General features: G+C 41.1%; 1 protein-coding gene across 1 annotated transcript in view; it reads right to left on the bottom strand.

Moving 5' to 3' along the window:
* P3H2 (prolyl 3-hydroxylase 2) overlaps positions 1–22,994 on the bottom strand; it is a 181,440-nt gene extending 158,446 nt beyond the window's left edge. The window contains exon 1 of the mRNA XM_065942698.1: positions 22,369–22,994. Within this exon, the coding sequence (XP_065798770.1) occupies positions 22,369–22,842 (474 nt within the window). The 5' untranslated portion in view covers positions 22,843–22,994. The remainder of the gene's footprint in view (positions 1–22,368) is intronic.
* Between the last annotated feature and the right edge of the window lie 2,691 nt (positions 22,995–25,685).

Genomic DNA, 25,685 nt, shown 5'->3' with positions numbered 1-25,685 from the left:
TTCATATGATGAGAAATTCACATCCTTTCCCCATTATCACCTCTGCTTCCAAGAAGAAAACTGGTACTGCGTAGCATAAACCAAGGTGATGTAACTTCTGAGAATTTCACAAACATTGATACAGAGCAATGACTAATGACCCGATATACTGTTTAACTAGATTTGGGAAGGCGCTGATCTGGCAAATTAATCTCTATTCTATTGCCTGCACCTGCAAGGCTATATACATTGCAATAAACACTGAACAGCAATCTAATGCTAATACTATTCCTTCCACCCAGGAAAACAAAACCTTGGACCACATCCTCACATCTACATCCACATCCGTTTTGAGTTACAAGCAGGAAATCCCAAGCCGTGGGCTATGTTTCCTATTTAGCTTTCTTCAGCACTACAGTCCTAGCCTTGGGGTTCTTGCAGAAAGCATTACTTTGGGAAGTTATTTTCCATTTCTCTTGCATATCTGATGTCCTTCAATTCTATGACCCTGGTTGCTTGTAGCAACGAGAACCATTCAAGACAGATCTGTCCAAATGTATGAAATAGTGAACCAAATTTAGCAGCCAAGTAAAACAGCCCACTGATTCACATTTTCCCCACAATTTCCATGGAACTCAGGCACAGTGCCAGAAAAACTGGGACAATGGTGGCCTTGGAAAGGCTGACTCAAGGTCAACAGACCTGATAGAACAGTTTGGTTGTGCTTGAGTACAATATAGCAACAACAGTAGGCCACTAGATTCCTTTGACATTCTGCTCTGCCCTGCCCAAAAGCAGAATTGATAAATCTGGGATAAAAAGAAGCCACATATACAGAGCATTTTGAAATATACAAAGTTCTTATACAGCTAATACAAGAAAGAAATATTTCCCTAATACTTCTACAAAGTAAGATGAACAAGTATAAGTATGCCACTTTTCTTTATCATAATAGAAATCTCAGATTAAAAGTATAAAATTATTTGTCCAAAACCATGCAGCTAGAAAGGGAATGACCAGGACAATTATCCAAATTTCCTGAGCGATCATCTACAATCATTTGGTAAATCAAGACAATTCTGCCATAGCCAAGCCAAACTTAATCAATACTACAAATTTGAAAACTTAGTAAAAGGATAGACAGTATTTCCCAAGGTATGCTCTATTAGTTCTAACAGAAAAGTTAGCATGTGTTTTATGCTAATAATGTGTTAGGCATATCTAAGCATTTTATACGAATTGGCTCACTTCTTTGTCATAGTACGTCTAGGAGCTGTTCATCTTACAGACACGAAAACTGAGGCTTATTATCATGCTCATTTTCCAGATGATAAAAGTGATTCTTAGAGACATTAAGTAACTTGCTCAAAGTTACAAAGTTATACACACAGAGGGGTTTAAAACTGACTTGTACCTTAAATCCAAAGTCTATGAAACATAAAGAAACTCCTCAGAATGATACAGTGTTCAATATTTGCTTATAATCCCCAGTGAGAAAGGACCACTAATCCCACCCAAGACTTTAAGAGCAGGGATTTAAGTGGAAATTTCTCTTGGGCCACAAAGTAAGAAAAAGAGAGAGCTAAATCCATGAAGATACACCAAGTTAGATGAAAACTCAAAAACAAGTTGTAAATCTAACTTATTACAACTCAAGGGAAAGACAAGTAAATGCATCATGAAAGGCAAAATCAAAATGAAAACAACAGAACCACGTGTAATTGTAAACCATCTCTTTCAGTGTACCATTTTAGACTCTGAAAATCATGTCACCCTTTAGCTGATCAGAGAATGGAATCCACATTGTGTATCAGTGTTTACATAGAGCACAAGTAGTGTGTTTACAAACGAAATCCAAACATACCCCAAGAACTGGACAAACATAATCGAGGACCATACAACTGTTAACTTCTTTTATGTGAAACGGACAATTGAGACTATTATCCAGATGGCTCAAGGAAGGAAGAGGGGGATGTGTATTCCACCTCAGATGGGAAAAGCTTTGGGATGATCCCACATGCAACTGTGCCACTGTGCTAGCTGTTGGCTGGAAAGAGTATTCTCACACCCAGCCCCTCCCAAGTTGTCACAGATCAGTGAACACAGACACCCAACAAGGCCAGAAGCGACCATATATCAAAGAGACGGCCAAATGGCTGAATAAGAATCTTTTTAGCTTGGAAACACCACCTATCAGAAAAGATAAAGAAATGGATGAGCTGCATCATGAGGACCTTGAAATAGAAACTTACTAGAATTGATAGCTTTGTGGTAACAAAGGACTCTTCAAATCTGAACAGAGGACAGCTGTAACGTATTGGCAAGAACATTGGGGCCAGAATACCTCCACTGAGTCACAGAGGACACTCTCTCAGTGTCTGACTGGACAAACCAGGGAGCCTCAGCTTTCCTTCTCACAGGGTTGGCATGATGAAGTGAGGATGTGTGTATGAAAGTACTTCATCAATTTTTGAAGGTGATGCAAGGATGAGAGGTGATTTTCATTTCTGTTGTCATTTTCACCACATGAAAACAAAGAGAGCTCAGTTCAGGAAGCTGAATGCAGGGGTATGTTCTGCATATGCTGACTCTGTCACTGATACACTGCAAGACTTGAAGGAATTGCTCTGATTTTTTCCAACACTGATTTTTTTCCCATGTGTTTGAATGTTAGAAATAATGATGCTGGCTTCTTATGAAGCCAGTCAATAAAGCAATCAATAAAGAGACAGATAAAACAAACAAGTTATTAAAAAAAATTTTTTTTTAAGCCCTGCAAAGGAATAACTCTGATATAACTTCAACCCCATGATTTTGCCAGCTATTGAAAACTAAAAACTGTTGAGATCCCAGTTACTACACCATGGAGCCAACTCCGATCTCTCTCACACAATCACATTCCTTCATTTCTTTCTACCTCCTGAATCATATCTGTGTGCTGTGCTCAGTTGTTCAGTTGTGTCTGACCCTTTGTGACCCCATGGACTGTAGCCCACCAGGCTTCTTTGCCCATGGAATTCTCCAGGCTAGAATACTGGAGTGGACTGCTATGCCCTTCTCCAGGGGATCTTTCCAACCCAAGGATCGAACCCGAGTCTCCCTCATTGCAGGCAGATTCTTTACCACGTAAGCCACCAGGGAAGCCCTATATGACATCCAGAAAGTCTCATTTGAAGGCTCAATTTTGATTGCCTCTAGTTTTTCCAAAAATTGCCAGATCATCTTTGGGAGCTGGTGTTATCATAGGAATTCAAAACAAGAAGCTGCAAATATTCTAACCATTGAACTTATCAAACAATTCCTGCTCCAAGTGTTGTTTCAAGCAACAGCTTCCACTCCCTTATTCCCCACCCCCCAGGGATAAAGGCATGCATGGGTCTGGAATGTATTAAAGGAAGTCAGAGATCTTAACAATTTCAAGGACAAAAAGAAACCTCTACATATGCTCTCTTAAGTCTGCACAGCCCATATTTGATTGACGCAAGCTCAAAAGCATTTGGAAAAATACTTTTTGGTCATATTATTAAACTTCATGGCTAGCATGGATGTTGTCATAGTTCAAGGAAAAATGAGTAGCCTAGTGTGGTAAAAAAATAAAAGAGAAAGTTTTACTATTATAGGAATAATAATTTTATGACATAAAACAATTTACTAAAGAATTCGTATCTTAAATGAATAAGAAATTACTTGCTTTTACACTACATTTGTACAGCACTTCAAGATTTTCAAAATTACTTCCTGGATTCTTACAGTAAACCTGTTGTATAAATAGAGTAAATATTAGTAGTAGCCCCCATTCCAGAGAAAGGGAAATGGCCTCAAAGAAGCTAAAGACTTTTCCAGGGATCTGTGGAATCAGTCTATGTTTTGTAATCAGAGTGTATACCATGTAGGATTTAAAGAGCACTAGGGTAGAGTTCAGAGAAGGCCATGGCACCCCACTCCAGTACTCTTGCCTGGAAAATCCCATGGACGGAGGAGCCTGGTGGGCTGCAGTCCATGGGGTCGCTGAGTCGGACACAACTGAGCAACTTCACTTTCACTTTTCACTTTCATGCATTGGAGAAGGAAATGGCAACCCACTCCAGTGTTCTTGCCTGGAGAATCCCAGGGACGGGGGAGCCAGGTGGGCTGCCGTCTATGGGGTCGCACAGAGTCGGACACGACTGAAGCGACTCAGCAGCAGCAGAAGGGTAGAGTTAGGGCTTCCCAGGTAACTCCAGTGATAAAGAATACGCTTGCCAACGCAGCAGACTCAGGAGACATGAGTTTAATTCCTGAGTCGGGAAGATTACCCTGGAGGAAGGCATGGTAACCCAGCCCAGTATTCTTGTCAGTGAAACCCAAGGACAGAGGAGACTGGCTGGCTACAGTTTATAGGGTCACAAAGAGTTGGACACAACTGAAGCGACTTAGCATGCATGCACGCAGGGTAGAGTTAATCTCACACAACTAAATTAAAAATTAAGAGGATGACATCTGAAATTAGAACTGTCACAATTCTAAGGTTATATAAGAAATATGTGAGACAGAATAATAGATGATGGGCAACCCATTAGAAAAAGAGCAATGATAATAACATAACATCAGCAACAATTACTATGTACTAAACGCTTACACTATGAGCCAGGTGCTGTTTTAGGTGCCTGATGGGTATCCTCTCATAAATCCTCACATCTCTATGGACTTAACCTTGTTTTAAAGACAGAGACTGTAAGTAACTTGCTGAAGGTCATAAAACATCATCTTATTTACTTTCTAGACTAATATTACTTAAAATACATCCATTGCCCATGGCTTATTACATGGACCACCAACAGATTCAGACTTAAAAATGATTTTGTTAAGGCATATTTAACTAACTGAAAATGTAAGTTTAACTACACTTTTCATAGAAATCTCTTTTTTTTTAATTGGAGGATAATTGCTTTACAATATTGTGTTGGTTTCTGCCATACATCAACATAAATAAGCCACAGGTACCATTACAGTTTTAATAATCATGACAGTCTTAAGGTCATACAGGCTCTTTGCTGCACCATTCTGGGAGTTTCCTATCAGCTACCATTCAGTTATCAAGCTGCATTTAATCTATTATTTTATAACATTTATAGATTGTTTTATCATTATTAAATTTGCAATTATATTATCATTGCTATATTTTGATATAGCACCATTCTACAAAAAAAGGAAAAAACAAATAAAAGAACCATGGTCCTTTAGTGATTCACTAAAGCCTGATAGTAGAGATAAAAACAGTAATAAATATCAGAACTAAAAATAATATACCTGATGAAAAAGATATTTTGCAAAACTATGTTCTTTGTAGCAAAAATAATTACACTAAATAATACTGCCATGAAGCTTATACAAAAAAAAGCCTAAAACTTATAACATATTATGACTAGAAAGAAAGAAGAAAGAGCATCTGGAAAATTTCATTTTCAAATGACTGCAAGATGGCACATAACAATCAAATAATACCCTGTGGAAGGACAATTTTTATTATATGTTTTGCTGTAACTATAACTTGCTGTATAGTTGAATAATCCATTAGAGAAGAATCTTATCTGGTCAACTGGTACATATGCAAGGAAAATATTGAGTGTAACTTGTTTATTTATCACTAAAAGCCTGTGCATCATGGAAAAGACTTCAATGTTCTGGATTAACTCATATTGTGAATCAGAACATGGGTGGGTTAGAACAAGACATGTTGAAATCAAAACGGATGACAGAGCACCAATTTTTTTTATGCAGCAAAAAAAGGTTCATCTCATATAAGAGGTCTTGTCTGAATCTTGATATTCAAAATGCTTTATTCATAAAGAACAGTTAGTATTAACATTTTATATTCTCATCTTGACATTGTCATTGTCCTTGTCATTACAGGAAATAATGAAAATGTTGAATAAAACTGAATCTTAACTATTAGCTTATAAATTTTCAGAAGGAAGTCTACAGTACTGTGTAGTAAACATGCTTTTTCTAACACTGAATATAGAGAAGAGGGATATAGTTATTGAATTGAGTGATGAGATCAAGATATTTCTTCAGGACACTGATACTTCTAAAAAACAAAGACTTATTTCTTTGATTGCAAAAGCTTGCCTATTTGGCTTTCCTCTCCAATATAGTCAATATTTTATATTGCCTGAGGTTACCATTTTAGTGTATAACATCAAAATTTTTTAAACTGAGGGTAAGATACCAGTAGTTACTGGGGCGCAAACAGTTCAATCACTGAAATTCACAGTTTACTAACTTTTAATGACCTGTTTTATCAGAGGAAATATTCATCCACACATTAAAATATATTAAAGTTAGTAGAGACTTTCAAGATTATACATTCCAAACATTTCATTTGTAAGTAGAGAAACTGAAGTCCAGAAAAGGAAAATTCATCATCACAATAGAGAGTTAGCGCTACAGTTATAATTAGAGCCCCAGTTTCCTAGCTCCTTATTCTAATACTGTCTCCAGTGTACCCACCTAAACTCATGTTCATAATCATAAAGATTATGACTATTGACTTATAAAGTTGGCACCCTCATGAAAGAGCCCACTTTACAAATTATGACCAAGTGCACAGAGTGGTAATTTCAAATGCCTAATCACAAGGAGTATTAAATTAAAAATTCATGTTGTAGGAGAACTGACAGTTCAATTTCAACAAACAAGTGTCAAGTTCCTACCAAGTGCAAAAAAAAAATCAAACAGTGATGTTAGCCATGTTTGAATGTTGAAAGACTTACACATAGTAATCTGGAACACGTGCTGGGCTGAGTCGTTCAGTCATGTCCAACTGTTTGCAACTCCATGAACTGTAGCCCACCAGGCTCTTCTGTCCATGGGGATCTCCAGGCAAGAATACTGGAGTGGGTTGCCATGCCCTCCTCCAGGGGATCTCCCCAACCCAGGGATTGAACCCACATCTCCGACATTGCAGGCAGATTCTTTACCAACTGAGCCACATTATGGGAATGTCATATGGATTTTGGAAAACTGAGAAAAAAAAAAAAAGAGAGAGAGAGAACTGTTTCTTCAGTTCAGTTCAGCCGCTCAGTCGTGCCCAACTCTTTGCAATCCCATGAACTACAGCACACCAGGCCTCCCTGTCCATCACCAACTCCCAGAGCCTACCCAAACTCATGTTCATTGAGTCGGTGATGCCATCCAACCATCTCATCCTCTGCCGTCCCCTTCTTAGGAGCATTCTTTTCTTATTCTAAATCCTAAATAAACTAGTCTCCCATATGTAACATGATAAATACATTTTTATTAAATATCCTGTTGGGAAAATGAACTGATCACATATTTATTTATTTATGAAGAGTCAAATCACATTTAATCCTGTATACCAGAGGGGTCTCCTCTACAGACCTATAAATAAGTGAAAAGGCAGGCAGGTGATAGCTTAGCCAAAAGGCTGGGATATTTTACACCTTTAAAGTCAAAGCAGGAAAGACTCTTAACAACTTGACATGAACCATAACACAGACTAGTTAATCTACTTAAGAATGATTCAGTGGTGGTGAGGTTATTTTTTGTTTTTACTCGGTAGATCACTGGTTTACTATAAAAGGATATAACTCAGGAACAACCAAGTGGATAAGAGGCAGAGGGAAATGTATGGAGAAGGAGCACAGAACTTCTAAGCACTCTTCAAATGCCCTACTCACCCAGCACCTCTCCTTGTTCACCAACCCAGGAGCCCTCCAGATCCCATTCTTTGGGGGTTTTATGGAGGTTTCATTATACTCATGATTGATTACCTCATTGACCATTGGTAAGTGACTCAACCTCTCGTCCCCCTCTCCTCTCTGCAAATCAGTGGGCAGGACTGATAGTTCCAACCCTTCAATCAAGGTTTGTTACCCTGCAACCAGCTCCCCTCCCCACCTTAGGTATTTTCCAAACTTCACCTCATTAACATAAACCCAGTTGTGGTGGAAGTTGTGGTGAATCTGACTAGAGTTTTGTTAGAAAGACTTTTCTGTAGTTTTCTTGTGGTAAAACATTGGTAACACAGATTACTTTGAGTTTTTTGAAATCGAGCCCACTCAAATTGTATTTATTATCATCACTATAATTTAAAGATAATTTAAAAGAATCTGCATGAAGACTTCTAAATCTGAACAAAGTGAAATAAACTCACCTCTCCCTAAACTTTCTCTTGAGCACACCATAAAACCTCTGGACCAAAAACACAGGAAGACTGAAAGATGGCATGAAGAGGTAGGCAGACTAAGGACCCGGCCCTTGAACATAGTGATAAATTTCCTGGGTTTTCCTTTTGTCTCCTATGTACCCCTTGGAAGAAAAGCTATGACCAACTTAGACAGCATATTAAAAAGCAGAGACATTACTTTGCCAACAAAGCTCTGTCTAGTCAAAGCTATGGTTTTTCCAGTAGCTGTGTTTGATGTGAGTTAGACTATAAAGAAAGCTGAGCAACGAAGAATTGATGCTTTTGAATTGTGGTGTTGGAGAAGACTTGAGAGCCCCATGGACTGCACGGAGATCAAACCGGTCAATCCTAAAGAATATCAGTCCTGAATATTCACTGGAAGGACTGATGCTGAAGCTGAAACTCCAATATTTTGACCCCCTGATGTGAAGAAGTGACTCATTTGAAAAGACTCTGATGCTGGGAAAGATTGAAGGCAAGAGGAAAAGGGGATGACAGAGGATGAGGTGGTTGGATGGTATCACCAACTCGATGGACTTGAGTTTGAGCAAACTCTGGGAGTAGGTGATGGACAGGGAAGCCTGGCGTCCTGTGGTCTATGGGGTCGCAAACAGCTGGACACGACCGAGAGACTGAACTGGACTGATGCATCCTAGATCAGACTGCAGAAACCTGTAACTTGGACATACCAATGGGAGTAGACACAAAAAAGTCCCCCCCAAAGCATGTTCCTTTTAGTTAAAGGAACAGAATATTTAGCACAATAGAAGAGGAACATCTGTGATGATACCCTCCAAGCTCCAGACAAATATCAGGGGAAAAAATCTTGCAGACTCCTGACCTTGGTCAGCTCCTAGTGCAGGGAACCTGGACTTTCATTCCCCTCCTCCCCAAGAGTACCAGGTACTGCTGCCCCCCCACTCCCAATTAAAAAGTAAGAAAGTAATTTCAGAGGAGAGGGAGCCAGATAAAGAATTTATTAAATATTATTTAGGAACATTTAATATTTTTTAAATATTCTTAAACATAATATTCTGGGAAGACCCCCTAGCAACTCATATGTGAAACTGAATAGAATTGACATTGGCAAAAGGTTTGATAACTGAACTACAGTGTGGAATATGGCCAGCTTTTTACTTTAGCCTCTGGATAGCACACAAACAAAGCAAATTAGAATAGCAGCTCCCAGGCTCTGTGAATGAAACTGGGTTTTCTGAGAATGTTGTAATGTACTTGCTAAGAGAGGTGCATCCACTTTCAATTTCTAAGCACGGATGCTCTGATCAGTTGTCACCCATTTACCCTAAAACTGTCATTGGTCCTATGGAGCTGCAACTAAATCCTTTTCAGATGTTATCACAGAAATACTTGAGCCAGAAATCAGACGACTGATGCAGATCATACATATGGATACAGTTACTGCTAAATATTCCATGTGTGTGTTTCCATGTGTGTTTTGAGGCCATGGCATATTTGTTTTTTGGTCTCTTTCCCTTTATCCTTAAGTTGTTTATAGGGAGTGTGCTGATGACCCAGGTCTAAGAGTACATTAGCCAGAATTAAGAAGCAGGATAGAGAGAAAGCTGCATGGTTTTCCCAATGAAAAAATCTTTAATGATACACCATCTGTGACTATAAGACAAATTTTCATTAATAAGATCATAGAGTCTTATTAACTCTGAATTGGAAAATATACTAAATCTTATCTATCCTACAGGCTCAAGGATGTATTGTACAAGGAATACAGTCAATATTTTCCAATAACCATAAATGAAAGTAACCTTTAAAAATGTATAAACTAATTTAAAAATAGAAATGCAATTAAATGGTGTGTGTTGAAAAAAAAATCTTATTTTAACATCATTTTAATGTTTGAAACTTAAATGCAACCTCCCTATTTAAGTTGATTTAACGTAAGGTGTCTGACTTACATTTGGACACCTTCTTCTTGGGCTATTTACTATATTTGAACAGCTGTTAGTGTTGGGAAAGTCTTCCATATTTGAGCTAAGATCCTGTTTTGCTATTACTTTTGTTATTGGTCCCACTTGTTCAATTCTTAGGTGCCATAAAGACCCAGAACAGTTGTCTCAGATAATGATCTTTCGAAAGCCTCTTTTTTTGTTTAGTCTACTCATCCCTATTTCAACTGTTTCTCATAAACAGTTCTGAGTCTTTTATTTGTATCTTTTAGTCCTTCCTGCTCATGCCCTAGTTTATCTTGTACTTCTTAAAGTTCCACCAAATTAAATATTAGCGTGTCCTTCTTCAAATTTTATTTTAAAATGATTGTCGAAAGGTGAAGACTAGCATCAGACACACTGCAAGTATCTCCTGTCTTTGACCTTTCAGACTTCCATTCTACCGCTTTGTATTCCATACACTATATCATTTCTCTTATCCATAGATAAATTGATGGCTCCCTGCACCAGTCCATAAAAGTATTCAACAATGGTTTGATCCCTGGGTTGGGAAGATCCCATGGAGAATGGAAAGGCTATCCACTCCAGTAATTTGGCCTGGAGAATTCCATGGACTATATAGTCCATGGGGTTGCAAAGAGTCAGACATGACTGAGCAACTTTCACTTTCAGGCTGAGAGAGGTAGAAGAGTTCTTATAAGCCATCTGGTCCAATTCTGCCCTTGTCCAAATAGACACCTAATGGCATTAGTGACACCACTGGGGACACAGCCTAAACTGCCTGATTTCTGAACTCATAATTCCCTCTATTTTACTTGAGCTACTCTCCCATTTGCCTGTCATACAAGAAGCAGTCTTATTTCTGGTGTCTGTGATGAAGAGATGTTTGTTGATTCCCAAACCTAGGCCGTCTCCCAGGAGTACTCTAGATCAGGGTGGTGAAAAGGCTTAAAGCAGTTTAAAATTCCCAGGGTGTGTTGGTCTGTGGGAGGAGATTTTATCTGTTAATAGAAAACAGCAAAGGTTTGGAATGTGTTTGAACACAGTCCATTTTTGACAAATACAAAGAAGAGACCACAGTCTCGTGGAAATTGTGAAATCAGGGGGATGGAGAATGAAATAGGGAGAGAGCAAAAGGACTTTTCTCAAAGCAGCAAAAAACAATCTCAAGATATCAATAAGAAGAAGGTTTGTTTTAGTCTCATGCTGAAAAGAGGCCAGTAAGCTTACACTCCAACGTCTAGGGAATTGAAGTTAGGAACTCCAACTGAGCAGGTCAAATTTTTGTTTTGTGTGTAATCAAGTTTTCTCTACCTACTATACATGTACTTATTGTTTTAATTTATCATAATGCCTAACTCTTCTTTCGCCTTTCATATTTCCTTACAAATTTGCTCTCTGCACAGCAGCTATGAGGCATGGAAATAAGTTGACCCTTGAAAAATATGGAGGGATGGAGGCTCCAACCTCCGTGTGGTCGAAATCTGCTTATAAACTAATGAAAATCTACTTTACAACACAGAGAACTCCACTCAATGTTCTGTGGTGACCTAAATGGAAAGGAAATCCAAAATAGAGGGGATATATGTATACATATAATTGATTCATTTTTCTGGACAGGAGAAATTAACACAACATTGTAAAGCAACTACATTCCAATAATTTTTTTTAATCTGCATATAGTTTACAGTTGGTCCTCTTTATCCATGGTTCTGAATCTATAGAATCAACAGCTGGGGATCATGCAATGCCATAGTATCCTCATAGTTCAAACTGTGCTGTTCAAGGATCAGTTGTACATCTGTGTCAGTGCTGACCTAGATGAGCTCAAAATATTTTTTTCTTTTTAAAATTAATTTCTCACAAGAAGCCAGGGAAGTAGGTATCCCATTTTCCAAATAAGGAACTCATATTTACACATGTGAACTTTTCCAGTGTCATATAATAAAAGGTAGGACTCTTGTCATATAATAAAAGGTAGGACTCTTGAATACAGGCTTCAGTTCAGCTCAGTTCAATCGCTCAGTCGTGTTTGACTCTGCGACCCCATGGACTGCAGCATGCCAGGTTTTCCTGTCCATCACCAGCTTCCAGAGTTTACTCAAACTCATGGCCATTGAGTCAGTGATGCCACCCAACTATCTCATCCTCTGTCATCCCCTTCTCCTCCTGCCCTCAATCTTTCCCAGCATCAGAGTCTTTTCCAATGAGTCAGCACTTCACATCAGGTGGCCAAAGTATTGGGAGTTTCAGCTTCAGTATCAGTCCTTCCAATGAACATAGGCCTGTTTCATGTCAAAATCAAAGTTGTGAGAAGTGAATGAGAACTCGAGTTTTGTCACAGAAAAACCTGGATTCAGATTCTGACTCTTTACTTACCAGTTGTGGGATCTTAGATATACCATTTAGCCATTTAATCAGTGATCCTATTACAAAATGAAGAAAAGGAGAACATTTAGCTCCATCTAGGATTTCAAACAAAGTTAAAATAGCAAAATGGCATTTCCCCTTAACATTTGGTAAACATTAAGTGCAGGTCATGTAAAATCTCCCCAAAGACATTCCTCCCTTCTCTGTTCCACACAGAAACTGAATGGCTCTGCTACCCTGGACCTTATCATGACAGAAATGTCTCAACCGAGTCTGGGGCCCCTGGGTGAAGAACAACCAAGATCTGCTTCTGAATGATTGGTTTTATTACAGAGACATGGATTTCAGAGAATGCAACATCCATGTTTCTTTCGTGTAAACTCCTTTCACATGCGGGGCCCTCTCAGACTTTAACGTACTGTTCTTGCCTTCCATTATTAATTTTTGTTACCATCACTCCATCTTTCTCCATCTATTTCTGCATTTCCCTCTGCTATGGTATGAATTTTTGTGTTTCCCAACACTCATATGTTGAAATCTAGTTCCCAAGGTATTACAAGGTGAGTATTTGGAGCTGATTAGGTCATGAAGAAATGAATTCAGGCCTTCATAAAAGAGGCCCAGAAACCACCCTGCAGTGTGAGAGGTTACAGCAGAGCAGGACTCTCACCAGACACTGAACCTGCAGGTACCATGGTCTTCACCTCCCAGTTTCCAGAACTCTAAGAATTAATAGATAATTAATAACTTTTGTTTAAAAGTCACCAGCATATGGTCTTCTGTTATACCAGCTCCAAAGGACTGAGATTCCCTCCGAGCTTCTCTCTCTCAATCTCACAATCATTCCTTTTTCTTCTGATGTCCTCTCATTTTTGCCACTTTCCAGTATCCTATAAGGTGGCATTTTGGATTTGAGTCAAGCTGTTTTCTAAGAGCATATGTGATAAAGAACTAACCCCAAGAAAACTAAGAGTTGCAGTGGATTACTTTTAAATGACTGGGTTTGGGTACCTTCCAAGTTGAATAAAAAATACATTAATTCTGGAGTTTGGAGTTCACGATTGAAAGGTGTTCGCTTGTATTGCTCAAGTAACCTATACTGTCGTATTCCAATAATAAGTAGAGAGAAGCTAGTTACTCTGGTCTTTCCTGCAACTTGAACTAGCTTAGCAATGAGGGAGGACCAGCGAAGGGGTATAAGCCAAGTGATTCGCATCTTGGAGAAAGAGGCTCTATTTCGATTGGAATTCCCCTCATAAAAGGTATCAAACTAAAGCCAAACTTTTTCAAAAATATGATTCATCATCGGGCCCAGTGTCATCTAGCATATGTTGTCAAACATTTGATCTGTACCTGTCTAATCTTAATGTCCAGTTATCTTAAATATGGCTACAGGTTTAAATCAGTGGTTCTCACAATAGGGTGATTTTGACCCCGAGAGACATGTTGCAATGTACAGAGACATTTTTGGTTGTCACAGCTTAGAAGCAATATGAAGTGTGTTGCGACTACAGTCTAGTAGGTAAAAGTCAGGGATGATGCCATCCTAAAATGCAAAGGACAACCTATCACAACAAAAATCAATCATCCCAAATATCAGTAAGTCAAGGCTGAGAAACTCAAACTTAAATACCTACTGATCCAAAAACCTGCAGACTTCATTGAATGACTGAGCCCTTGGTCATCCCACAGAAACAATGATTGTGGAAATCTCTGTCCCTAGTAGCATTTCTAAATGCCTTGGGCTACAGTCAAATTGTGATTGTTGATCCTGGATTCAGCCTGAAAAATATTACTAAGAAATAATTTTTACTTCAGTGGGGAAATAATTTTTATGGCTTTCTGGATTAGTCTTTGATACCATAATTTGAGATCATTTTTGAAACCAGCCAAATCTGGCTTTAAGATAATCCACTGTGTCTAGTGTCCTAATTATGTGTTGATTTCTTCGTGCAAGCTTATTGATCTTGGCAAAGTGAAAACTAGAAATTTAGCATTCAAGCAGAAAGAATAAATCAAAATTGGCTCAATTAGCTTTACTGCGATTCAGGGTTTGTTAACAGTTACTCTGTTTTGTTTCAGATTTATTTATTTTATCATGTCTTTTACTTTTCTCCATTTCTTTTCCAGAGTTCCAATATAATTATGCTGTAATCTTCAGCAGTGTCTCATTGCTTGCAGAAAAACTGAATCTATTATTTGTAGATAATGAATTCCAGCAGAATCATTTTGATAGCCCTGAACTTCTGGAAAATCTGACATCTTGGATCTCCCTCTTTCTGGCTTTTACACCTTCATTTCCCTTCCAAAGAAGATTCTTTGCTCATTCATTTTCATTAGGTTTATTGGAGAACAGTATTAATCCAGGATCCTGTTTCTGAGCTTTTCCCAGAAGGGGGCAGAACAGTAATGCAAGGAACAACATTTATAAAGTAGCTTTTATTTTCAAGGTGTATCTCATTTGGGAAATAATGTAAGTGGCATGCTATGCATATGATATTAACTTTGGCAAGTTCAGGTATTTAGTGTGTGCCTTATAAATAGTGGTCATCAGCAATGTCACAGAAGTAGGAATCAGGGTTGTTAGATTCTAATCCTGGTTCTTCCATTAAATTGCTGGATACATGTGGACAACTTGATTCTTTTTCAGACTTTATTTTCCCTTCTCTAAAATGAAAGGGTGGGGGCACATATGTTCTATGAATATGGCAGGAAGCAGCTGCAGAAAGATGGGGACCCAAGAGGAGAGGGAAATGAGTATCTTTCCCAACATATATCCAACTCTCGCACAGATTGCATGGGTGAAAAGGACATAAAAAGAATTTCATAGAAGTAGATGCCTATGTCTACGTATCAAATTAAGTAAGAGGCTCTCTGGGCTTCATTTTATTAGAACCAGAACCCTGACATTACCTGGACTGCTACTTGTTTCTCTCTTCCCTTGATTGATTTCCTCAACCTGCTCCTTGGCAGATGTAATTTCACTATGGAGATCATCAACAGGACAAGGAATGGGAAAGAAGAGAGACAGATGTAGAAAGAAAGTAAAGCAGAGAGGGGTAGAGTCAAGTGAAATCGGCTTCTTCTGATCATAGCCAGCAGCTCTCCTCAGTACTAAACCCACAAAATCATACACACAGCACTGAAACATACCACAGAGAAGGCTGACTCCAGCTCTCTTTTTTTTAAATGTGTTTGGGACGTTTGGCAAATGAAGGCCAGCCCTCATGGAAATTACATAGCTAGGAAGTCAGTCAGCAGGAAAGGAGGGATGAATAAAAGGACAGAGAAAGAATTATAGGAGAAAAGCTAAATGGAAAAAAAGACAGGAGAAATTATTTTTTCCTAATGAGAAATGCAAAATTTTCCACCAGACTACTGTGACTCTTGGCTAAGCTGGGCTACATCTCATGTGAATGAAAATGCAAGGTGGGCGGGGCTGTCCAGGAAGCTGGGCCTTGTGTCTGCTCTATCTCTGGAGGTACCAGGTCCATTGCAGGTCTCAGAGGCACCATTGATTTACCATACTGCCCCTCTGGAGGTAACCATGCCCATTCCACAGAGTCTGGAAAGAGCACTGTGCATGCATCCTAAAGTCATTTCAGTCTTGTCCAGTTCTTTGCCACCCCATGGTCTGCAGCCCACCATTCTCCTCTGTCCATGGAATGGGTTGCCATTTCCTTCTCCATTTCCTTCTTCCTGACCCAGGAATCAAACCAGCACCTCTTACATCTCCTGTATTGGCAAGCAGGTTCTTTACCACTAGCGTCACCTGGGAAGCCCAGTAGAGCACTGGACATTCTGAACCAGCTCCACTTGTTGATCCTCTTTGATTCATTATGGAACCTCTGAGGCCATCAGCTATCAAGTAACAAGGACAGACTTTATGATTTCTGAGGGTCCTTCCAGCTGTAGCATTGTAATGCTTTTAATAATTATCACTCCTCACTCTTGCAAGACCACATTTTTTAGGCAAAACATGTATTCCTCCCTCTCACACCCTTACTTCACTGTCCCAAACCAACTATTTAACTTGAAGAGACAGAGAGTTGAACAAGATATTCCCTTGGAGTCCCTTCCAGTTCTCTAAGATCTGGGATTCTAAGACACCCAAGTTTACTCAAGTCCTTAGTAGTACAAAAGGACCATTATTACACCAAATCCAATGAGTTTTCATTTTAGATGAATCCATCTACCTTTCAAAATTTTCAAACTCTATCCATGAAGCAAGCTGACATTTCATCAAACATTCCCAAAAGAATTCCACACACCTATTCCTTTGGAGTTTATCACTGAGCAAATGGTATTCATGACAGAATACATTTGTGTCTCAGAGATGGAATCTGTGAAGAGAGACAAGTCGTTTATTACTTCCTTTTATTAAAACCTATAAAGAAATCCCTTTATAGGTTTGAGATTTGGGGAAAGTTTTCACCAGACTAAAATAGGAGCTGTAAGCAATTGCTCCCTTCATTTAATTGAATTTTAAGCTACTATTTGCCAATCACAATGGATGATTGATAAAGAGCTGACTGGGCCTTCATAAAGTCAGCCTCCTAGCAGGAAACAATTGATATTCTATCTCCTTAGCACACAGGACCTAAGAGCTGGCTACACCAAGAAGTTCCCAGGTTTCTTTCCTAACTAGTGGGACAGAAAGATGATGACTAGTGGATTTTGATAAATCAAGCCTGGGAAAAAAAACTGTAATACGAAGAAAGAAAAAATCCACATCCCTTGAGGAAATAACCACTAGGAAATTTCAAAACAACTATTTCAAGAAGACATAAATTCAACTCCCTATTTGAAATAATTTGTGGACAAAATGTACATAGTCTACAGATAGGTTAAAAAGAGATTTAAATATGAGACTTGGGAAAAGCTTTTATTCTGAACTAAAATAATATATAACAAGCACATATCATGTGACCTAAGTTTCAAACTCATTTTTCTTAAGGCATTCATCTAGAAGGAGAAAGAAATGGATAAAGCAGGAAGAGTGAGGAAAATCTTTGAGTTTTTTTTTTTTTGAAAACACTAATCAAATAAATTATGGTCAAGAAAAAGGAATTTGGGGGAGATGACTGTAGGAGGGAGACAGAATTGCCTAACTTAATTGCATTCCCCCCCCACCCCCGCCTCTAATCTTAAGAAGAAAAACAAATGTCAAATGGCACACAGCTCCAGTTTAGAAACAAAACATGGAAGGGCAAGCTTGTTTTAAGTAAAAATAAAAAAATAAAAATAAACAGGACTGGATATCTTTTTTTTCCTTTTACTAAATGGCTGGGAACACTGAAATAAAAACAAATACTGTCAAAGTATTCCTGATTGTAAAGCACACAGATAAGCAAAAAATAAAAGGATCTCTCTTACATTTGTTTAAATTCCACAAATGTACATAAAGCAGGCACAGCGTGTCAAGAATTTTCTGAAGCATGGTTTTAGAAAATAAGGATTAAATTAGAAAAAAAGATGGAGAGGGAAGGAAAAGAAGTTTGCAACATTAGCCAGAACTTGCAAATGGAAAAGAGTGAAAAGTCAAGCAGTCTACAGTTCTTCTGTAACTTTCTTCCCCAACTGACCAGCCATGAAACCTGATAACTAATATGAGAAGACTTCCTATCACCATGGAACAGCCTTTCTCCACAATATTTTGTACACAAGCAACCAAGATATCATTCATTCAACAAACATAAGCTGAATATTTACTGCTACCACCCCCTGTCTTAGGTATTTGGTTGGGGTAGGGGGGATACAGATGCTGAGACTGAACTCAGACCTAATGAACCTAAATCTCCAATTTTAAATTATATTTTTAATGCCCAGGTGATTCATAATAATCATCTATCTACTGATCTTCCAGATGAAGATAAACTCCTTCATTAGGAGGTACAAAAGTGACTTTGACCATTCTGCGATCTCCAGGAGCTCACATAAGTGATAACAAATACATGAACTTCTCCAAAATAATGTTAAAAATGAAACATGATGTGAAAGGATCATATTCTTTATTGTGGATATTCAGAGCAGGGAGAAATAATGGACTGTTGGGGGCTGCTGATTGAGGAAAAGAGGATGGCACAGAAATAGGTACATTCGTGCTTCCCACATGATACTAGTGGTAAAGAACCCACCTGCCAATCAGGAGACCTAAGAGATGTGGATTCGATTTCTGGGTCATGCGGATTCAATCCCTGGGTGAGGAAGATCCCCTGGAGGAGGGCATGGCAACCCACTCCAGTATTCTTGCCTGGAGAATCCCATGGACAGAGCAGCCTTCAGGACTATAGTCCATAGAGTCACAAAGAGTTGGACACAACTGAAACAACTTAACACATATGCTCACGCTTGTATAGTTACCATTTGAACACAGAGAAGGAGGTGGGAAAATCCACTACTCTTATTATAACTAACCTACTACCACTATAACTAAGTCTGCTACTATTATCATTAAACATACTATTATTATAACTAATAATAAGAGACACATTTCCAGTGTTTCTGGAAATAGAAATAGGCTCTGTTCTGGGTGCCTTATATAAATCCTCTCTTAAACCTAAACCAACCAGCTAGGTTCTATTATTTCTATTATCTACAAGATGGGGAAACCAAAGCTTAGAAAGTTTAAGTGAATTTTTCACAGTCACAGAGCTGGAGATTGAAGAGCTAAAGTTCAATCTCAGATTGATCCCATTCCAGAGCCTCTGTGCCTCTCAAAGAAGAATAAACAAACCCAGATGTGCAAAAGTGTCAGACACAAAAGATTAAGCATTCATTGCTCCCTCTGGCTGAAGGATGGCAGAGTCAGGGAGAAATTGAGCCCGGTAAAGTCAAAGGTCAGATAGGCTGTAGTAAACACTGTGGACTCTATACAGTAGCAAAGGGAAACCAGTGCAGGTTTCCAAGCAGAGACTATTCTGATCAAAGCTTTATCTTAGATTCTAGGCTGTGAATTAAGAGTTATATGACGCAATCTGAAATAATAGAATTTGAAAGTCTAAAGAGTCTTGCCCTGCCTTTAAGCAAAAAAGTGTGCTTGGGATCTAAGTAGAACTACCATCTCACCTCAGAGGAATTACCAGCATGCCAGGACTTAAGGAAAAGTCTACAGAACAGCCCTGAAGATAAATACAATGAATGTCTGCTGCCCCACAGCACAAGGACTGACTCATTCCTGGAGCTGTCCAAATCTGGCAAACGGATAGCCCCAGGGACTCAGCATTCCATGGGATCTGAGGTGACCCCAAGGGGCAGTGGGTGTGCACAGGCATTATCAATTGTTGGCAGAGCCCAGACCTCTGACTTCCAATCCTATGCTCAATTCATCAAGGCAAATCACATGTGACACTGGGTAAGCCCCTTTTCCTATCTGGATTCTCCTTTCCTTATTATGATATGAGAAATTGATATCAACAGACCTTAGATTTCACAATTCCCAATCTCTCCCTTCCAATACTTCAGCATAGAGAATCCGCTTCCATTAGTTACTCCTAACTGGAATTTGGGGGAGCAACGGCATCTCTGGAGAGCTCCCAGAGTTTGCAAACCTCTGGCTGAGAACAAATGTATTTCCTTATCTCTAGGAAGTCTACTATCACAGGATTCATTATCTCAAATCTTAGTTACAAAGTCCTCACTGAATTCAATCTGGCCCAGGATTATTATCCTTCTCAAGTGCAGAATGCATCACTGATGTCCAAAGTAAGTCAACAACACAAGGTACCATGATCATACGCAGGCATATTCAGGGAACCCCTCTATCATCAGGGAATGAACACTTTAGAATTCAAACCTGTCAGAGCCCAACTGTACTCTGTTATTTTCAGAACTTTGGTTTGCGCTCAGAAGATTGCATGTGTATGTGTTTATGAGTCAAATTTCCAAGAAGTCAAGCAAAGGCTAAAAGTGTGGATTTCTTGGGTGGAGGCAACACCTTATTTGATGTTCATAAAGATAGTCCTGATGATTCCAACTCACCAAAAATGAATTTCCAAAGGGGTAAGAAGATCTCCTTAAGAGATCATCAATTCTGTAGACCCAAGAAACTGTGCCTATTGGAGCAGAAATGAACAGGAAGAAGATGCAAGATGTGTTCTGCTCTCAGAAACATTGCTGGTAAAATAGAAATTAGCACATGAACTCACATATTTTTTAAGGGACTTCTTCAACTTCACTGGTTCATCAGACCACACCCAGTAGTTTAGCCACAGAACTACCCATGAGTGACTAACTCTTGTAATCAATTTACTGCAAAAAACTGAGGCATATTAAACCTACAGCTTCATCTTCTTTGAGTTCCAACAGGAGATGGAAGCAGGCGCGTGATAAATGTTAACATTAACAGTGAAGCAAGGGTAATTACAGAACCAAAGACACTCACATTCTGAGAATTACCTCATGGTTATTTATTTTTATAGAAGTGAAAATAAATACGCATTCCTTTCCCAGACCTGAAAAAGGAAAATGTACCCAAGATGTGTGATAGAACAATCAGCGGGACTGCCAACCTCACATCTGAGACTCCTGGGAAGACAGTGTTACAGGGACCAATCTGGACCACCCACGTTCTGCTCTGGGAACCAGCCGAGTGTACCTTCAGCTGTCGGGTACTCACAGCCCCTCTCTGCCTACTACTGACTGATTTCTCTAAGACTACCCAAAACTGTGATATTCATTTAACAGAAAGTAGATTTATAATTAATACATGTCTCAGCAAATCCTTAAGGATGCACAAGCAAGTAGAAGACAGATGCTGAAAAGAATTCAGACTTTCTCCTTATTTCTTGCCCAAGATACTAAATCCAACACCTTAGCCAGAGCACTGTGAGTTAAGAGTGAGTTACAGTTGTGATTTCCTGAGCTCCACCAACAACTGCAAATCTGCAAAGACCTTGTGGGATGAGCTGCAAAGACATCAGAATGTCTGCACCTGGTGTGTATTGTCACCATCCCAGAAATGCAGCCCAGTCCATTGGCTGGCATGACCAACCAACCCCCAAAGCTGCCACTTCAACAGCTGGAGAAGGGACGTTGACAAAGGGACAAAGAAAGGCAAAAAGGGGAGAAAGTGTAAGTTCAGAGAAACATAGATCAGAGAGAGTGGGAGTCTGAGAAACACAGGCTAAATTGTCTCCGCTGAAACATCCACATGGATCTTCAAAATCGTGAATGTGGGGACAATGTCAGTACACTGTTTACCTCTGTCACCAACTTCAGGCAAGTTGAATACAAACAAATAAAACCAGACGGAGGGGGCATCTGATGGTGAACAACTCAGTACAATGCTTACTTCCAGAAACTAGAAGCGCTCTATCAAAGGACAGAGTCAGTACTTTGGGTACTTTAAGTGAGACTACCTCACACAGGACCACCTCTTACACGCATACCTCCTCTTTAACCTTTGATCTTCCCTCTTTGTGTAGGTGCAGGGAGAAAGATGAATGGGATTCCGAGCAAGTCTACCTTTAACTCAGCTTTTCCGGGAACACTGTGTTAACCTTCAAAGAAAAGGTGCAGACTAGCCTGTATGAGGGATGAGGGAGCTGAGATGGAAGAGAAACGAGCTGAAGCTAGACCAAGAAATGAAGCGAGAGGAGATCTTACACTAGAACCGGTTCTGCCAACGTTCAGACATTAGTGCTGAATGGGTACATATCAGTGCAATCCTCTTTTTGAGAGAGAAGAGGATGCCTTAAGAGCTAATGGCTTGCCCAGATTCATCTAGTCTTGGTTACAGAGTTCAGCTCGGGCCACCAGATGTCTAGATTCACCTAGAGACAGAACCGTTCAGGGAGACGCAGTCTGACCCGCTAAGGAGCCGCGCGACGGCCAGGAAGTCGGGAGCCGCGGGAGGGCTCGAGGCATCTGGGTGCGCGGGGGGCGGGAGGCGTGCGCTCTGGGTACCTTGATATAGGCCCGCTGCAGGTAGTTGTAGGGCACTCTGCGCTGGAAGTCGCTGCGCACATCCTCGCTGGCGCGGTGGCGGGACGCGGGCCCCCCTAGGCGCTGGCTCTGGCAGCTGCGGGAGCAGCGCGCCCGCTCGAGCAGCGCGCGGAAGAAGGGCAGCTCGGCTCCCGGGCCAGCGCCCGGCGGCGCGAGCGGGCGGCGGGCGGCGCAGTGGCGGGCGCAGCGCGCGCGGATCTCCCGCAGGCGCCGGTGGCTGCGCAGAGCGGCTTCCAGGTCGCGCACAGCCAGCTCGTAGTCCCCGCTGTAGTAGGCGGCCACGCCGCTGGCGTAGAGCAGGTCGAAGGGCTGCAGAGGCCCGGGCTCGGGCTCCCGCTCCGGCTGCCGGCTGTCCGGGGGGCCGCCCCACAGCGGCGGCGGCAGCAGTAGCCAGGGTAGCAGCAACGGCAGCGGCGCCCAGATGCGCTCCCGCATCCTCCGTGGCGGACGGGCGCCGGCCGGGCACGCTCGCAGTCGGCTCCCGGCACCTGGCGTCCGGGTCGCGCGGCTCCCGGCTCCTCTAGCGCGACGGCCGGCCCCGCCGCCAGCCGGCTGCCCTGCGAGCCTCAGGTGACCGGCGGCGCTCGGCGGACTGAGAGGCGGAGGCCGGCTCGGACGGCCGCTCTTAAAGGGACGCCCACAACTCACACGCTCCTCCTGCTGCCCGAGCCTCCGCGAGCCGCTCGCCGGCGCTCAGCGCGCGCCCTGCAGGCTCGGGCCGCAGCCTCCCGGAGGCCGGAGGCAGACACCCCGGTGTCAGCCAGAGAGCCCGCGCCGCTGGCGGCCAGCCAAGGAGGGGCCCGGGGGCGAGCCTGATGTATGGGGTCCCTTCGAGGTTGCAGAAGGGACATGATGGCTCCCTTTTCTTAGAGAGGAAGAAAAGCCAGATTAGTGACCTTAGAGTTCTCATTTTTTTGTAATTTGTGATTTGTCAGTCACCTTCGTGTGAAGTACTGAAGCTCCAGCTCAGACTAGGAAAGCCCTGGAGGGCCAGTTGGCCCCGTTGGGAGGCTTGAGGAGGAAAGTGCTTAGACCATGTTCATAGAACTGTGAAAGGCAAATGGAGTCAACCCTGGGCCTTTGGAATCAAAACTTACTTCTCATTCTCTTAGGGAAGGTCCCACCCTTGCTTCTCAACCCACTTTGTATGGGTGTGCGTCCGTGCATTAGGGCAGGGAATAGGAACAAAAGCACAATGAACATTCCACCTCTCTGTGTAGAGCAGGGCATTACAGGACCCAGAGAATTGTTGGAATGGTTATACTTACATCCTGCCTCCTTCAGGTTACCAACCCCGTAAACTTGTGCACTTGAATCTAGTTTCCTCTTCTTCCAGGACAGACAAATATCCCAAAGTGTTCAATGGTTTTAAGATATAAATTACTTTTGCAAGAGCGGAACAAAGAGGCAATTTAATAAATCCACTACCCCCAGGACTTAAGCGGTGAGCATCAGCCTAGGAATGGGAAGGCTGTCAGAATGGCTGCCAAACCCAAAGGACTAGCTGGAGGCTATCCTATTCCTCTGTTTCTCCTCCCTTATAAATACCTCCTGAGCCAAGGTGTTCCCTTCATTCCTGTTCCTTGGCTTCACACTCTCACAAGGATTCCTGAGAGCTTATGCACTGGACCCTTGACTCCAGGCTGCCTCCTGGAAGCATTCCTGTGGTCTCCTAGTGCTTGTAGCAGTTTCACTGGAGTCTCCCTGGCCACTGGGATGGTGAATGAGAGGGAAGGGCAACAGGAAAGAACACTTATCACGTAGTTGATATGAAGTCCCCAAAGAAGGCTTTTATGTGGGATCACCACTATGCCCTGAAGGCTGCCAGAGTTTCATGCTAATTCCTTCTCTCATTTTGTTGGGTTTGACCACTTTGGCCATAAACAGTCTGGGCTCTGTAACTCCAAGGGACCCCAAAGAATCTTGCTCTTATTACTTTCCTCCCCCAAACCTCACTGGTGTGAGGCTTATTCCACTGATGGAGAATCTCCACTTTGGAGATGAGTATGTACTGAATACTTCGGATGTTCAGTATTCCAGAATTTGAACTTGGGTCATATGCCCAGATGTTTGCTCTAAGGATTGTCTCTCTTTTCAGATAAAATCTTTGGAGTCCAGGGTTATTAACCAACTTGTGGAAGGTTTTGAAGCACAATGGCTAGGAAGTCCTGCTATGGGATTGAGGGCAAAGCACCAGGATGCTTTACTATAGATTATCTCTACATTCTATGACATGAACACATCATTTAATACATGCCATTTAGATTTACATCTTTGTATAAATACTCTCAAAGTAGGTATTTTGGGGGAAAGGGTTGTAATATAAGGTAGAAATGGTACATGTTAGACTATGGGAAGGACTGATGCTGAAGCTGAAACTCTAGTACTTTGGCCACCTCATGCAAAGAGTTGACTCATTGGAAAAAACCCTGATGCTGAGAAGGATTGGGGGCAGGAGGAGAAGGGGGCGACAGAGGATGAGATGGCTGGGTGGCATCACCAACTCAATGGACATGAGTTTGAGTAAATTCCGGGAGTTGGTGATGGACATGGAGGCCTGGCATGCTGGATTCATGGGGTTGCAAAGAGTCGGACACGACTGAGTGACTGAACTGAACTGAACTGAAACTAGATTCAAAGTTCAAAGCTATAGATTCAAAGCTATAGAAACACAGAGCCTGCAAAGATGACCTTCAAGTTGAAGGATCTAAGAAAATGTATGGGGAGGAATTGACACTGGCACAGAATTGAAAGCTTATTGGTTGTAGCCTTACTAAACTTTCTATTGATCCCCAAAGTGACACGTGCTATCAAGCTTTCTTCATGTTTTATTGTTATAAGGACAAACAAAGTCTGACTCCATGTTGTATGTGTTTCTTTTATTTTGACTTTTCTTTCCCTATTGTTTTTGTCCACTAAAATGATACTGTCCATACATAATTGCTTGCCTTGGAGAATCCTACCCTTTGCCTAAACGGTAAATCAAAATGCCTTTGTTCAAGACCCTGTCCACCTGTGGATGGCTACAGGAAGGAAGAAATTAAAACATACTCTCCCTGAGACTGGCCATTCCAGGAAACATTTGCAACATTAATGGCCTTTTTGCTTTTCTTCCTCACCTCCCCTACCCTACCTCTGTTCTACAAAAGAACCAACATCTAGACCACAATAAGATGGTTATTTTGAGACTTTAGTCTGCCATCGTCTCAGTCTACTAACTTTCTGAATAAAGTCATTATTCCATGCCTCAACACCTTGTCTCCGATTTATTGGCTTGT

Source organism: Muntiacus reevesi, chromosome 8, assembly GCF_963930625.1.
Source record: "Muntiacus reevesi chromosome 8, mMunRee1.1, whole genome shotgun sequence".
NCBI classification, from domain to species: Eukaryota; Metazoa; Chordata; class Mammalia; order Artiodactyla; family Cervidae; genus Muntiacus; species Muntiacus reevesi.
Note: the sequence above shows the minus strand (reverse complement) of the source record. Positions and strands in the feature narration are given on the sequence as shown.